Raw genomic sequence first — 15,346 nt, 5'->3', positions numbered from 1 at the left:
TTAATAAAGAAACTGTTCTGAAGCCCATTCTGCCCCCTTTGCCCTGGCATTAAAAAGCCTTCTCCAGGAATGGGTGATGCTGATTGTCACCCAGCTTCCCGACTCCTCCCCCCCTTCAGCTGTATACCGCAGTGCAGCTCGCCCTGCAAGGCCCCTGCAAGGTTAACACTGCTCCGGGGCCTCAAAGTCACCGAGAGGCCTGACAGATGAAGCCAAACATCAGACATACACACACACACACACACCCCACACACACACACACACACACACACACACACACACACACACACACACACACACACACACAGGCACAGATCTTATCTCATATTGTTTAATGTGGTTTTAATCTTGGCCCATGCAATACAAGTTTTTCTAAGTAAAAGGTCAAAAATGATCTTTGAGCTTATATATGTATTGATCTTTTGCATTTCTGAGCTGCTTGTTGATGAATGAGTCAACCTTTTCTCAGGAAACAGATTAATTCACAGAAATCTAATTTACTGTACCTGTAGTATAGATGTATAATATACAGTATATTAGACTATATAAGAGTTGTTTGTCAGTATATAATGTCTTGACAGTGACTGACCTTTAGTACTTTTCATTCTAAATGTAAGAGTGATTTATTAGTCAGGGAACAATATACACGTTATTACAGCTATTGTTCTCTGGCATTTTCTTAACTAATTTATTAAAGTCCCCCTTCATTCAAAAATCGTTTTTTCTTCTGGTTCCAGTTGGATGTTTGATCTTCACTGTGCAGGATGATGTATGAGCAGAGTTTGACTCTAGAAGGATGTTTTCACATTTATCTGCTGACAGTGGAAAGTTTCTCCGTGCTCACTGAAAATATGATTTTTAAGGGGCGGGTCTACCAGCATGATTTGTGACATCACAAATGGTTTGGAAGTCAACCCTGGTCCAGTGTGCAACTTATACAAGTGTGATGTAGAAACCTGAACATACGCTGAGAATGGACTTTAAAGTGACATCTTGTGTTCAGCAGGAAAACTTTATAAATGAACAAAATTGACATATTCCTTGTAGCTTGAGTTTTTAATGAGGGTTGGGGATCTTTATAGAACACAGTCAACAATATGTTTGATTCAAAACGTTTTTTATTCATTTGAGGAAACAACTCAAGTCAGAAAGCAAGACCTCAGCTTCTTGTTGTGTGTTACAGCAGATCTTCAAATCTTATTTAAAAACACATTTTATACACATAATAGTTTGTCAAGAATAATTATGCTTATTTGATTTTATCCTTCACAATATCTTTGGTGTGAATATTTAAAGATTGTGGTTCTTTTGTTTAATTACGTTGCTGTCTGAAGTGCTAAATAAAACACACAAAACAGCCGCTACAGTAAACAAAAAAAAAACAAAAAAAACACACACTACGCAAACATTAAGAATTATTTTAAACTTCTTTCATTTTCTTTGCTAGAAAGTTTTCAGAAACAGTTTCTACATTCATCTGTCAGTTTTTCAGACTATGAGGCACCAGGGCAGTGGCCAGAAGTACTTGATGAGGAATGTCAAGAAAAAGTGCTTTAAAAGGTCCCATGAAATGAAAAATGTAATGTCCAGCGAAGTGCCAGTGGGTTTATTCTGTTATCCATCATCTCTATTTTAATATAACAACTTGTTCTTTTCCTGTGTCATAATAAAAATGACACATTTGTCCTTAAGCTAACTAACACTAACAGCAGCACTAACATATGTAAAAACTAAATTAACTTACACTTCCCATTTCATGGGGCTTTCAATGGAATGGTCAAGTTCACAATGTTTTGTTTGCAACATTGATTCAAAAACGTACAAGTACACAAAACCAACAGGTACTAAACTGTGACATTACAGGAAGAACAGTGCAGTGAGTGATTTGGGACCACAAGTGTTGTTATTGTGAACACTTGCGGCTTCAGTTTGGTATTTCTAGATCTTCGGCTCAGTCTCATCTGGAGTTCACAGCCTTTGTTGTCCTTGCATTGATGAAATCAGTTTTCCTATACCCACACTGTTGAGAAAAAAGTGTTGATTATGGACACTATTTATGCTGTATTTAGATACGTATTAGATACGTATTAGATATTTTCACGTTGGTGCCCCCCAGTGCTAGTATCAAATAAGACACAGAGACAGACAGCATTGCTCACTGGTAGGAGGTGGCTGAAAAACCAAATCCTATTAATGTATTATTGCCTCAGTGATGGAAGTGACTACACTGTGAACAAACAGATTCATTATTTAGGATGCTACTTGTAAGAACCACCCTTATACTGTAAACTGCACCAATCTCGTCGCAACATATCAACGTTCAGTTTATCAATGTCTGTGTTATGTATGTTTTGCTGTACAAAAATGAGTGACAGCTAATTTATTCTTCTAAATGAAGCAACTTAAAGATAGTAAGAGGATAATTCGATTCCCTAGACCTAAAACTAATGATTTTACCAGTACTATCTATGCTGTGACACGTGTAGACAGGATGGCAACATGTTGGAGCAGCATCTAAAAGATGTCTCTAATGCTTACTGTGTGCAGACAACCTCAGGACAAGGACAGGGACCATTTCTCTGCAGAATGAGTACTTTTTCCATCAGACAGCTCTTTCCGACATAGAACTGAGGCTGTTATATCACTCTCTTCCAAGCCGCCAGACTCCTTTTACAAAAACAGTAATTCTACCTCACAGAAAATGGGAGTTGCTCAACCGCTGCCTCAATCCACGGCAAATAACGTTAGTCCGGATCTGAACTCATGTGTTAAAGCGTCAAGGTCACACAATAACCGTAGTCCAGCAACTCCTGTGAAGTAAAATGACTGTTTTTATAAAAGGAGTCTGGCGGCTTTGAAGAGAGCATAAATGGAAACAGCGTTAGTTTCCTGTCGGAAAACGCTGTCTGACTGCAAGGTAAAGTGGTAAAAATATTCCAAATATAGAGTACACTCAAACTTTTGTTGGTGCAGTAAATTGCTCAGCACTTCACACTGACTATGGATAAGTATGTCATACAGCCTCACTTCAAAAATCCAAGTAAGGGATCTGAATACTTCTTCCACCACTGGGACTGACAAATATATGGCGGTTGTGTGTTATACTGTAATGTGTTGGATAGGAACCCACCTTCTTAAAGGCCGCATGGAGATCACTGTGTTTCCACATGGTGTGCAGCAGGACGCATGCTGCCTGACCTGCCCTGGTTGGTCCATTACTAGGAAATTGAAAGAGGAAATTATTACCTATATACTGTATAAGAGGTATATGTGTGTGTGTGTGTGTGTGTGTGTGTGTGTGTGTGTATATATATATATATAAGGTAGACTAACCCGTTGTCCTTGCTGCTGATATTGATGATCTTCGGGAGGGCTCCCTGATTGACGATGGCTCTGACGTGTTGCCTGTCACTCTGACTCAGGGCATTTAGGATTTGACACAGAAAAGTGGTCACCTCAGTGGGCAGGTCGGTGCCGGTGTCGTCGTTGGGGAGCATGTCCACCACTTCTGTCAACACCTGCTTCACTTCAAGACAACAAATAAAGATTTATTGAAAGTGTGGAAAGAAAAAGCCAGTTTGTGGCGCAAATGGAAACAAAAGAAAAAAAAGTTTGAATGGAAACAGTTACCGATGTCATTGTGCAGTTCCTGGTAGCGGGAGAGGTTTTTTATTAGACATATAGCCGTCCTCCTCACAGCACTCTCTCCCTCCTCTAACATCTTCTTGACATGCTGGAGGCCATTTTCCCGTTGAACAATAGTGAAGGAGATGGCTTCAATCATCTGCCAGGCCACAGAAAATATATCAAATATGTTCAATATATAGCTATCACTAACAGGTCTTAATACATAATAACTTTGTTTTTTGATGCTCTTAACAGTTTGTTTACATCAATAATTCTTGTAAACAGTGTGACAGTTTTATTTCTCATTCTGCTCAGTTTTTTATCCACAGTTTCATTTGTTCAGTTAATACAAATATTCATTGTGCCTCTAAAATAAGTATATGAACTAGTAATAAACCACCCATATCAACCATCAATATGCACAAATTATGGAATTCACCTGAATTCTTCCATCACATAATCCTTAATAAGTTATTGACTATTCAACTTATTTATTAATTAAGAATATAAAGGAAATGGTTACTTTTCTCCGTTTTATATTATTATGACTTTAAAGGTTCATATCCTAATTTTCTAAATGCTATCACTTGTTTTGTAATATTGCCTCAACTTCTAGGTAAATAAAAGTAGATATACAGTATATTGATTGCTAAATTAGTAGCCCACTAACTCATTAATATTTCTCACCATCAGATTAGGGAGAGAATCTTAAAAAACACACAAATGTGTCTGTTTTAGGTTGATGCTATTCCCCACCAAAGAGATAAAATATAAGAGCTACAATTTGATTAACACACTAACTTTAATAACTTGTGATGGATGTTTTATCTGTGGATTAATGTGTAAAAAAGAATATTTTCATCCTTGCCACAAACCTAGATACAGTAACTGAACAATACTTACAACTACAGTATCATATGGTATTAGAAACACACACTAACACAATTCATAAACCTCCTCTGATCCACAAAAATCCATATCTGGACAACAATCTGGATCTATAAGATCTAAATGAGGCTGTGTGGTCACTATAGATGTATGTTGTTCTTTTCCTCTTTACAGAATGAAACAGTGAAACTCTGTGAAACAGAGCTGAATGTTTCTGTCCCGTCTTACCGGTCCGTTCCCAGCCGTGATGTTCTGCAGTGCTCCAATGGCAGCTTCCTGGGTGTAGTGACGCACACTGCGGGCCATCAGTGACAGATACATCCGGATGGTGATGGTGCTCCACAACCACTCTATGCCACTGGGGTTAGCCTTCTCCTCCAGCAGGGGGCACTGTCGCTGCAGATGCTGAGGAGAGACAGTTGATGAGCTGCAGTTCGTATCTGTGGGTTCACTGGGTTCATATTGACAACAACAGGCAGGTATTATGCAGCAGACTAGCAATGAATGACACATATTTTCTGCCTTGTTTTGTTTTTCTTGCTCTTATTGTGTGTGTGTGTGTGTGTGTGTGTGTGTGTGTGTGTGTGTGTGTGTGTGTGTGTGTGTGTGTGTGCCTGGGTTGCCATTTAAAGTTTACTGAACCTGTGAAGACAGAAGGCTGAGCATCCATGCCATTTTGCAGCATCATCATAAATTAAATTAAATTAATTATAAACAATTCGCACTGCTCAATGCAGTCACTGAGCAGCTGCAATGCAGATTCAGTTTAAGAGCTTTTATTAAAAAAAATATATATGAAATGTAATCTTGTGTTTTCTCTTTATTTGTCTTGTTACATGAATGATGATGAATTGTGATTTGATTATATAAATACCGCACTTGACCATTAGCTTGTGGGTTGTAGCAGGCAGAACAATACCAGTAGTGGGTGTGTGTTTGGACCTCAGTCTGTAGAAAACTGGAGGGTCTAGTCAGGGACACTATCAAGTGCGATAGGATGGGAAGAGTAGGATCCAACATTTTGTGGTGCTTGAGCCATAGTAGGATTTAAGAATATCTCAGTCTCGGCTGCCTCAGCACTGCCTGTTCTTTTTTTTTATCTGTCTCTAGTGAGTCCTGCATCTCTAAGGAAGGGCAACACTGAATCCTTGGAGTAACATATTTAGAGCACACTATATGTCACACACTAGTGTACTTTTGATCTGGGACTGTCTGTCATGGTTTTCGCTAAAAACAAGTAATGGAAATCTTAATCCTACAGCAAATAATGACATGTTAGATGAACGTAAACCTTTTGGGATTAGTTTGGTGTGGAAGACTATGACTGGCCTGGCCTGCATAAAGGCCTGAACTTAACCACATCCAAACCGTATTGGTTGAATTTGAACGCACACTGGGAGCCTACATCATTAATTCACAAATGGACTTGGGTGTCCAAAGACATCTGGTAATATAGATTAAATTAAATGTGCTAAATATAGCTTATGCCACAGTTTTAAGGTATTTAAACCTACAATAATGTGTGGTATGTTTTGGCCACTTAGGGGCAGCAGAAACAAGCTATAAGCACAACACTAAGGGCCTGTCCTCACGAATACGTGGCCTCTGCCAATACGATGTTGTTTCGAATAAAATCTCCGTAAACATGGTGTCGTTTCCAGAAATATCTGCGTCCACACGGATTCACTGACAACGACCCAAAACGCTGTAGTACATATGCCAGGCCTGTACGTGGCGCTGTGACACTACCACACTAATACACTAAAACCGGAAAAGAAGCCATGGAGCATGCGCTGTTTACAAACAAGTAGTAGTAGTCCACCATTGTTGTTGTTGTTGTTATGATGCGTCTAGCGGCGGCGGTTGAGGTTAAAGGCTAGAGAGGCGGGGCTAATACGTCATCGTTTCAGAAAAAATTAGTTTCGCCGTCCAGACGACTCCGGGCAATCCGGCGTTTTCTGATTTTCCAACTTTGGGACCCGTTTCCAAAAAATACGTTTTCACACCCCGAAAACGCCATATCCGTCTGGACGTGAGGCCGATATGATAAAGTATTTATCCGGAATCGAGCAAAACGTATTTGTAAGGACAGGCCCTAACATTATCACAAAGTTGATAGAACATGTTAGCTGTCTGTCTGCTGTTTAGCTCTGGACAGGTAGCTATAATCAGTTTTTACAGCTTTCTTTGTCTGGAAACAAGGCTGAGGAGAGCGGTGAGCGTGAACCTTGAACAGTAAATATAGAAAAGAAGTTTAAAGGCTTTGTAGAGTTCAACTGAACTGCAGAGTTGAAGATAATTCTCTGGGAGTGTAACAATTTATGATTTACTTAGTTTCTCTCCACACATATCATAAATATAATTGCCTTCTAAGAAGCTGTTCTGTGGGTGATTGAACCTGCAGCAATCCAGCCATTGTCACGGAATACCGCTCTCAAATATTACACCACCAGGACATTTTTGTTTTGTCAATGTTGATTATTGTCCAAAGAGATTACCTCCGGGATCTTGGCACTGCGATAAGCAAAGCATCCGACAGCCTTTGGTTTGGGTGCCAAGCTTAGTCGAGAGTCTCTGGTGTACATCTTAGGAAGCTCTGCCTCTAACTGATAAGACAGGTTGTGCAAGATGCAGACGCAGTTCTCTGTGGACTGTGGGGCAGATAGATAGATGGGTATAAAATTTAATACAGTATGGCAATATGTTTAATCACATATATAGATACAACATACTGAAGCTCCATGGGAATAATAGGTAAAACATCACGAAATATACGTGCACATCTTAATCGATACACATCTGAACTAATACAATGCTGCTCATGTAGAAATTCCCACATAACAAGTTTAACTAAAGATGAAACAGACTGGAGATTGTTTTCATTAGAATGTGTATCACTTTCATTTCACCTTGTCATCTGTCTTATAGTCAGCTATAGCTCCCCGGATGTAGTAGATCAGAGAGTCAATAAGATTCTCACACTCCCTCATTGCTTTCCTGCCATCTGGACCAGCAGAGCTCAGATTTCTGGGGAAAAAACAGTAAAAACAACCAAGGTAATGTGACATTTGTGTGTGTTTCAATCAGATAAGCAGTTTTCAGTCCCACCGAACCATGTTTGAAACGTCAGGAAATTTTAATAACGAGGAATTCCCACATTATAGTAAAAATCATGAAGCTCCCTTTCTGTCAACCACATCATTGTCAAAGGTTAATGGATGAAAGCCAGTAGCAATCACGACAAATTATTTCACAGACTAACAAAACATTTTTATGTAATCCAACTTCCTTAGGAAAATAAATACAATGATTACTCCACACAGCAGGTTCTTTGTGCAGCGGTGAAACATGAATCAGAGAGGAACTCATAATTTTTCTCATCCATGGGGAGCTCAAAAGGTTTGAGACCATGATTAGGAGAACTTGAGAACATTGGGGCAGCGAGGACTGAGTGATTTCAGTTCAGCTGAGCGGAGAGAAGAGAGAGCTTGATGAATAATTCAGTCCCGCACTCATTTGATCTGGCTATAGTTGCCAGGGGAGCAGTGCATCTGATATCTCCTGCTTTGTAAACAGAGAGATGATATATGTCTTAACAACTAAGCAAACAATATGATCCATAAACCTAGACCACAACAGATGAATTGTGTTTTAACACAATGCTGTGATTGTAGAGAAAATATATGAAAACTAGGATGGTGATTATTTATCAATTTTGGCTTTCATTTAGGCTTTATTTCATGGTGTAGCTAGAAGCCTGAACTTATTATTTGTGGCTCATTAAGAAGAAATTATCACAACCAATTACAGCTACGATGAGTGCAAAGGTTATATGTGCAGTGCCAACATGTGTATTCAATTATTTGGCCTTTTTGACTGCTAATAACAGAAGACGTTGTTTTTGGTGTATTATAGTGACTTTGGTAGTGACTTTTCTGCTTACGCCACTAGCAGGTTCACATTTGTTTGTATGAAACATCGTGACAACTATTGGAAATTTCAATTTAGAAGGCCACAAGGCCAACTTTGTCTTTGGTTTAGTACCACAAAATACTGGAAAGGTGCATCTTTTCAAATATCACACTACATACAAAACGAATGACATTCCCATCAGCCTCAGTTGTACTAATTAGCAAATGCCAACGTGCTAAACTAAGATGGCGAGCATAAATATTATACCTGCTAAACATCAGCACATTAAGACACTTGACAGAAAATGGAGAAACTGGATATTTCTTTCCCCCATCAAGCAGCTCCTTTTATTGGGCTTTTGCCAACAAGATTAACCAGAGACTGAAACGAGTGGGCCTAATAGTTCTTTCCACAGAAATACAGTCAATATTGACTTTCACATGAAAACTGTTATCAGCTTACAGATGTTGAGAAATTGCAAACTTGGCAGAAACAGATACTGTATATTACTGTTGCTCTGCCATCTGTTAACTCTTTCCCTTTTTAATATACTAATATATATAATAATATAATATCATACAGTTATCGCCATATGCTGCACCGTAATTAAACATCTACTGTGTAAATGTTTAACTTTCTCCATCAGTTTCTCCATTCGTTCTCCTCCATATTGATGTGTAATTTTGTGGTCACTGATACAGTAAATTCCTGTTCAGTAAATTATTTGATGTCTATTCAAGAACGAAGATTTTTTTTGTACAAATACCCAAATTCTCTTATTTAGTTTGATATGAGCTGATTATCTGACACCAGCTGGTGTCTGTTTACTCTAATCTATGGTCTACACTACAAAAGCACTCTAGTTTCAAAGCCAACAAAGAAGCCTACCGCAGGCAGCCAGTGGCATTGTGAAAAACAGCAGCATCAGCTAGGAGCTCGTCTTTTGGGTTCTCGCCTTCAGAAATGCCAGAACTGGGCACCAGGACTGACTTGGTGAGGATAGACAATGCCTCTCTGGAGAGACGCTCCTTCAAAAGATCATGAGAGGATAGGTTCCACAAAAGACCTGAGATGGAAATACATTTCATTATTTGCTCAATTTTACCTAAAAATAGAAAATGTGGTTTTAAACATCTGAGTTCCTGATTATATAACTAGATAAAAAACTGACCAGTAAGTTCTCGTCTGGTCTCCACATCACGGCTGTTCTTCAGTGCACACAAAATGATGGCCAAGCCATCATTTTCCTTCACCTCCATCTTGTTTTCACTGCTCTGGTAAACGACATTACGTAGAGCCCCAGCGGCAACACGCTGCACTTCCTCACTGTCATTGCCAAGGAGTGGCAGGAGCTTTTCAATCCCGTGGAGATAGAATACCTGGAAGCAACAGAGGATTAATGATTGATAGATTCATTGGCAGACAGATGCAGACAGATGCTGAATCACTTTAAGCTATGAGATTTCCTATGACATTTGATTATCATTTACCACGATTATGTCAATAATCAAAGACATTCATCAACAACTGAAAGGACTGATAACAAAGCCATAGCCAAATCAGATAAAATATTTTATTGTTCGCCTCTCCTCAAAGTCAGGTTTAGACTTTAAAGCCTGTTAATATGTTCTATAAAAAGTAGGATGGAATTGGTTTGTCTATTGTGTGGCAGTAAAAAAAACTTGCCCATTAAATCTGGAGAGATGAAATGTGGAAAGAAGTTGCAACAAAAAGGCGCTTCATTAAAGAGCTGTCTCTTATTAAAGCCTTTAATTATAATATTATGGTCCAGACCTTAACTCTCCAGATCTCTTTATGTTGTCTGTCAGAGCATTATAGTCAGCTAATATGTATAGGTGAGAGATCCAGTGTCAGTATTTCTGTGTCTCTCGTGTGGTAAGTAAAGTTGAGTTTACATATTTAACTGCCAAAAAATTTCATTTTGAATCACAGTAAAATTATTAAAAACATACAATATTTTTTGCGTCGCCTCTCCTGAAACATTGATTCTGTATGACGCTGGCTGCGCAGATGAGTGTTTCCTCATCATCCTGGGTCAATAGATTCACGGCCCTCTCTAACGACATCTCCGGAGGCTTGTTCCCAGAATTCCTGTGTGAGAAGACAGCCATGAATGAAACAAATGTACCATCCATAAATGTCTCAAAATACAGTTCAGTATAAAGTGAACAAACACAGGATCTTACAGCGTCATGACATTCTGCGCCTGTATCTGCTGAATGGGAAGTTCCACCTCCATCTGCCTCCCCATGTCTACATCCATGCTGATGACCGAGGGTGGGTATGAATTCAGTCTGCGGAGCCCCTGACCCTCCTTCCTGATATGCGAGAACCAGGACAAGCATTCATCAGGCTGGACAGCACCGAGCATCATATCACCGTTTTGTCCCTGCACGGGGTGTTTGTCCTGTTTAATGACAGTTTTGCTATGACTCCGGCGAGAGCCATATTCACTGCTTCGCTGAAACGCTGCATTTGCAAACATGGACTGTGGTGCTGCTGTCTGTCTGAGCGACCTCTGGCGGAAGCTCCCTGGTGCAGCTGTGGACGTGTGCGGCCGCGTGCCACGGGGAGCCTCTGAGAAGGCGTATCGATGAAATGAATCAGAACCAAATGAGCAGTCCAGCAGAGGGCCCGCCCTGCGTGACTGACTGGGTCCTGGATGGGTGTACATCCCATAACGGAAGGTACTGTGAATGAAGCGATTGCGAGGAACCTCTGGGCTCGGTGGTGGAGACACTTCCACTCTCCTGGATGGTCGCCGTACGTGGTTGCTTGAAAGAGAGCGGTTAGTGTAGCTCAGTCCAGTTACCTGTGAAAATAAAAACCCTTATGATATATTGTGTTTATTCTACTGGTACTCTCACTTCAGATTCCTCTGGAAAACACAGTATTGCAAACTAATTAACTGGACAACAGGTCATTATGATGACTTATATGAGTTATATAATGCATTAAAGTCTACTGAGGCCCACTCATTGTTGTTGTATTATTGTACTAACCCTACCCTAACCCTAACTTACTTTATAACCTGTACACAAAACTAACTTCAGTACCGAGGGATATTATGCATTTGTCCTACACTATGCTGTATAAAAAATAAAATTGCATTATATAATAAGATTATAATGTAGTTTCTAACTTTTTTATAATATATAAAATATATGGAGCCCCGAAATTGACAAAATGTAGTAAAAAGTGATCAGAAAAAAAGAAATATAAAGCTTTTATATTTTCCATTAAACACCAATCAGTTTTTGTTTCTAAAAACAAAATAGTACATTAAGTTTGTATGTATTGTATGTTTGTGTGTACAATAAGTTTTAAAGTATTGTATCAACAGATTAGTAGTAAAAAAAAAAATCAGTTGACAAAATAAATCAAAACTTCATTCATTTTATTTTGTCAGCTTAAGGACTCCGTACACCTTAAGCTAAAACTGTTAAAAAGTCACAATAATAATCTATAATGTCAAACTAAATGGAGGACACAATGATTCATTTGATAAGTGTGGAGCCTCTGAACATAAAGTAGCAGCAGACCATTTGATTACATTCAAATAATAGTGCACAACATTCCCAACGTTGTTCTTTTAGAATGAGCGGATGCAAAATTGAAGAGAGGAACCACGCAAAGTATTGAACTGCATTTGATTACTATCGGTGGTGGAATAATAGAAGCTGATCAGACCTGTTTGTAGCGAAGAAAAGATGACCAGATAAAGCTTTTAGTGACACATGAAGAAGATCTTACTAAATTGTTTGTGAAGCATAAATAAATAAACAGAGGGAGGAATGTACCTTCATGTTTGGGAACAGTCCATCTGCTGCATCGAAGCTCTTCGCTGTGTTCTTCTGTAAATAGACACTACCTGAAACAAGTTGAAGAGGGTTTTTTGTTTGAGTTTACTGTTTCACAACGTAATTACCTAAACGCATGGCAACGCTAACACTTCATCAGCTCGGGAGCAGTGCTGCGAGCGGCCTCTCTACACCAGTGCAAATCAAATGTCCTGTTCATTTGCATTAAGAGGGACTGACAACTGGAAGGCAGGGTGAGAAGCAGGAAAGAAGAGATGAAAAATAGATCAAAGTGATACTTTAAATCTTGTCTGTGTCTATTATTTATGTTTATCAGCCTACTGTGTACAGTGTGAAGCATATATACCCAAAGGCATATCTGAACATTGTGTTAGCAGTGTGTGTGTGTGTGTGTGTGTGTGTGTGTGTGGTGAGAGAGTGTTACAGGATACCACATAACAAAAAGGACCACAATAGGTAACTTGAAATAAGAGTAACACATCGTTATCTAGAGCTAAAACCATTTATTGATTAGTCAGTCAACTTACTTTTTGACTTTGGGATTAGATTTATTAATTTGATAATCAATTCATCCTTTCAATCGGCTCAAAGGGGAGACTGTCCTTTGTCAAATACAATAGCTAACTTAATATTTTCAGGTTTTTGACACATTTCAAGACAATCACAATCACAATCCATTTTCTGACTTTTTTTAAAACTAAATGATCAATACTTTTATTGAAAAAATAAGCTGCAGATGAACTAATAATGAAAATAACCGTTAGTTGCAGCCATATTAATATGAAAGTGGCGGAAAAATGTCTGATTCATTATCCTAAGTTAATAAGACTTTTCATATCTCCGGTTAGTTGGTCTCAGGTGGGTGAGCATGAAAGCATTCTCTTTGAAAATAGTCTAGTCATTGCCAAAAAATTTACTTCCTACACTGGTAAATCATCTTGTATAAATATATATAGCAAGTCCATTAAGACGTAGCGACAAACTGATCTTCTAGGAAACTAAATCAATGCTGTCCTAAAAATATAGTATTATATTTGGTTGATGACTCACTGGAGTTCATATCTGACTCACCCATATCTTTATTTAGGTTACCCAATGTATAATAAATAAAGGCATAACCCCCAAGGGAAGCAAGTGGGTGAGATATTAAATTCAAGCTGTCTGCTGTCACTACCATCTCCCTTTAGAGAGATAAATGAAACTGCTGAAACCTGTTGGACAAGCAAACTACTACACTGCACGCATTCCAGAGGCGACAAAATTCCTGTATTTAGTCTAGATGATAGTAGACCTACAGTACACAGAGCACATCCTCTGAATACAGAAGCCCACTTATAGGGTTTGGTTGGACCTCACAAGAGTGAGTTATGGGCCAAGACATAAGAAAAATGTTGCTCTGCTGCTTAATTTTATTCTTTCTTCTGACTAATCTTTGCCTTTTTTTTTTCTTCAATCAGAGTTAAAATGAAACAATCAGAGAGGATTGTGGGATAAAATCTGCTCACAAGTCATGAACATATTAAACCAGTTACAAATGGCTCACAAGCAGCCACTGCTTTATTTACCACAAACCAATCAAACAGTGTAGCTTTATGCAGTCTGTAATAATATCTGACATCCAATCCATACATCAACAATGATCACTGAAGACAGCTTCAAACTGAACATTACCATTTGACACAGGCTTCCTTGCCTTCCGTGCCAGTGTGAGCTGAACCTGCTGCTGAACGCGCAGACTCCGGTCGCTTGAATTCACTTTCGTCGAGGACATCGGAGTCGGCTCGGCCGGCAGAGCCAGACTCGAGTCATCCAGCACGAAGGAGTCCTGCACAGGTAGCGCTGATTTAAAGAACAGCCCCTCTTCCATGGTGAACAGATCCGCTAAAACAAAAAAAAGGGGGGTCTACTTTAATTAAGTACACAGGTAGCGCTCCCCGGGTTGATGTTTCAGCCCTGCTTTGTTGTGCCACACGGGTCCTGACACTGGGGGAGGGCGGGGCTACAGGCGACGCACCTGAGGTGTCAGGTGACGTTGCTGGGGCGGTATCTGTTAACGTGACTTTTCACTATTATTAAATTGTGCTCTCTTCTTTTTAAGAGAAATATTATAGGATATTATATATATTTCACCACTAGTTTGTATGTAACAGGTGTAGCTGTTTCACACAGGTATGAAAGAGTTGAACATATAGTTATTAAAAATGTATAAAACCTCCACAAAGTAGTTTAAAGAATAGTTCAACATGTTGGGAATTGCACTTATTTGCTTTCTGGTGAAGAGTTATGTCAGCTAGCTTGGATAGGAAGATTGAAACTCCTCAGTTGACTACTACCAACTTGGTTAAATCAATTAGCTTAGCACAAAGGGAACCAGGGGAAACACTAGTTATCTGTACCAGCAACAAAACAGCAGTCATCACATTATATCTTATTTGTTTAATAATCTGTAGAAGAAAAGAGGACAAACAATAAAATAACAATAAAATTCAGTTTCACCTCTGAGCAGGTGTAATTGTAATCCAATCGTTTGCTTGATTAATCGATATAACGTGTTAATGATGAGCTTTAGATGTGCTGGTAGGTCAGTTTTGTTCAGGTCAGCTGTTTCCTCCTAACTTAAGTCTTTACACTAAGCTAATTAGCTATTGCTGATGGATGTGAGAGCTAAAATGTCACATTATCCCTTTAAAATTAGCTCCACATTGGCCAAGTACAACAATAAAATGCTGGGTATTATTATTTAAGTAACATATTTTACAATAATATAACTCTTAAGGGGGCATTCTGCTGCACAATAAGTACTTTTACATTTTAATTACATTTTGCTGATACAACTTTTGTACATTTACTGAAGCAGGACTTTTACTTGTAATAGAGTATTATTAAACTGTGGCATTACAATCTGAATATCTCTTCCAGATTTATCACAAACACACCAAATTTGCCAAATTTCCTTGGTAACTAGAGGAAATATGGGCCAATTCTTCAAATGTTTACAAATGAAATTGCCTAAATTTAAACACAACAGGTTGAGGCTACTGCTCGCCAGCTGATGAGTCAGTAATAGTTGCGTGCAT

The 15,346-nt window shown here is 38.9% G+C and overlaps 1 protein-coding gene across 1 annotated transcript; it reads right to left on the bottom strand.

Moving 5' to 3' along the window:
* Positions 1–1,100: 1,100 nt before the first annotated feature.
* Positions 1,101–14,253, bottom strand: pkp2 (plakophilin 2). Its single transcript, XM_051393025.1, has 13 exons — positions 13,941–14,253; positions 12,249–12,319; positions 10,635–11,260; positions 10,401–10,539; positions 9,599–9,806; positions 9,316–9,493; positions 7,425–7,542; positions 7,014–7,166; positions 4,744–4,920; positions 3,631–3,784; positions 3,334–3,526; positions 3,131–3,218; positions 1,101–2,020 (listed from the first exon to the last, which is right to left on the bottom strand). Exons 1-13 carry the CDS (start codon positions 14,134–14,136, stop codon positions 1,958–1,960), a joined length of 2,364 nt encoding a protein of 787 aa, XP_051248985.1. The 5' UTR covers positions 14,137–14,253; the 3' UTR covers positions 1,101–1,957.
* Positions 14,254–15,346: the final 1,093 nt, after the last annotated feature.

Source organism: Dicentrarchus labrax, unplaced genomic scaffold (genome assembly GCF_905237075.1).
Source record: "Dicentrarchus labrax unplaced genomic scaffold, dlabrax2021, whole genome shotgun sequence".
NCBI lineage: Eukaryota > Metazoa > Chordata > Actinopteri > Moronidae > Dicentrarchus > Dicentrarchus labrax.
Note: the sequence above shows the minus strand (reverse complement) of the source record. Positions and strands in the feature narration are given on the sequence as shown.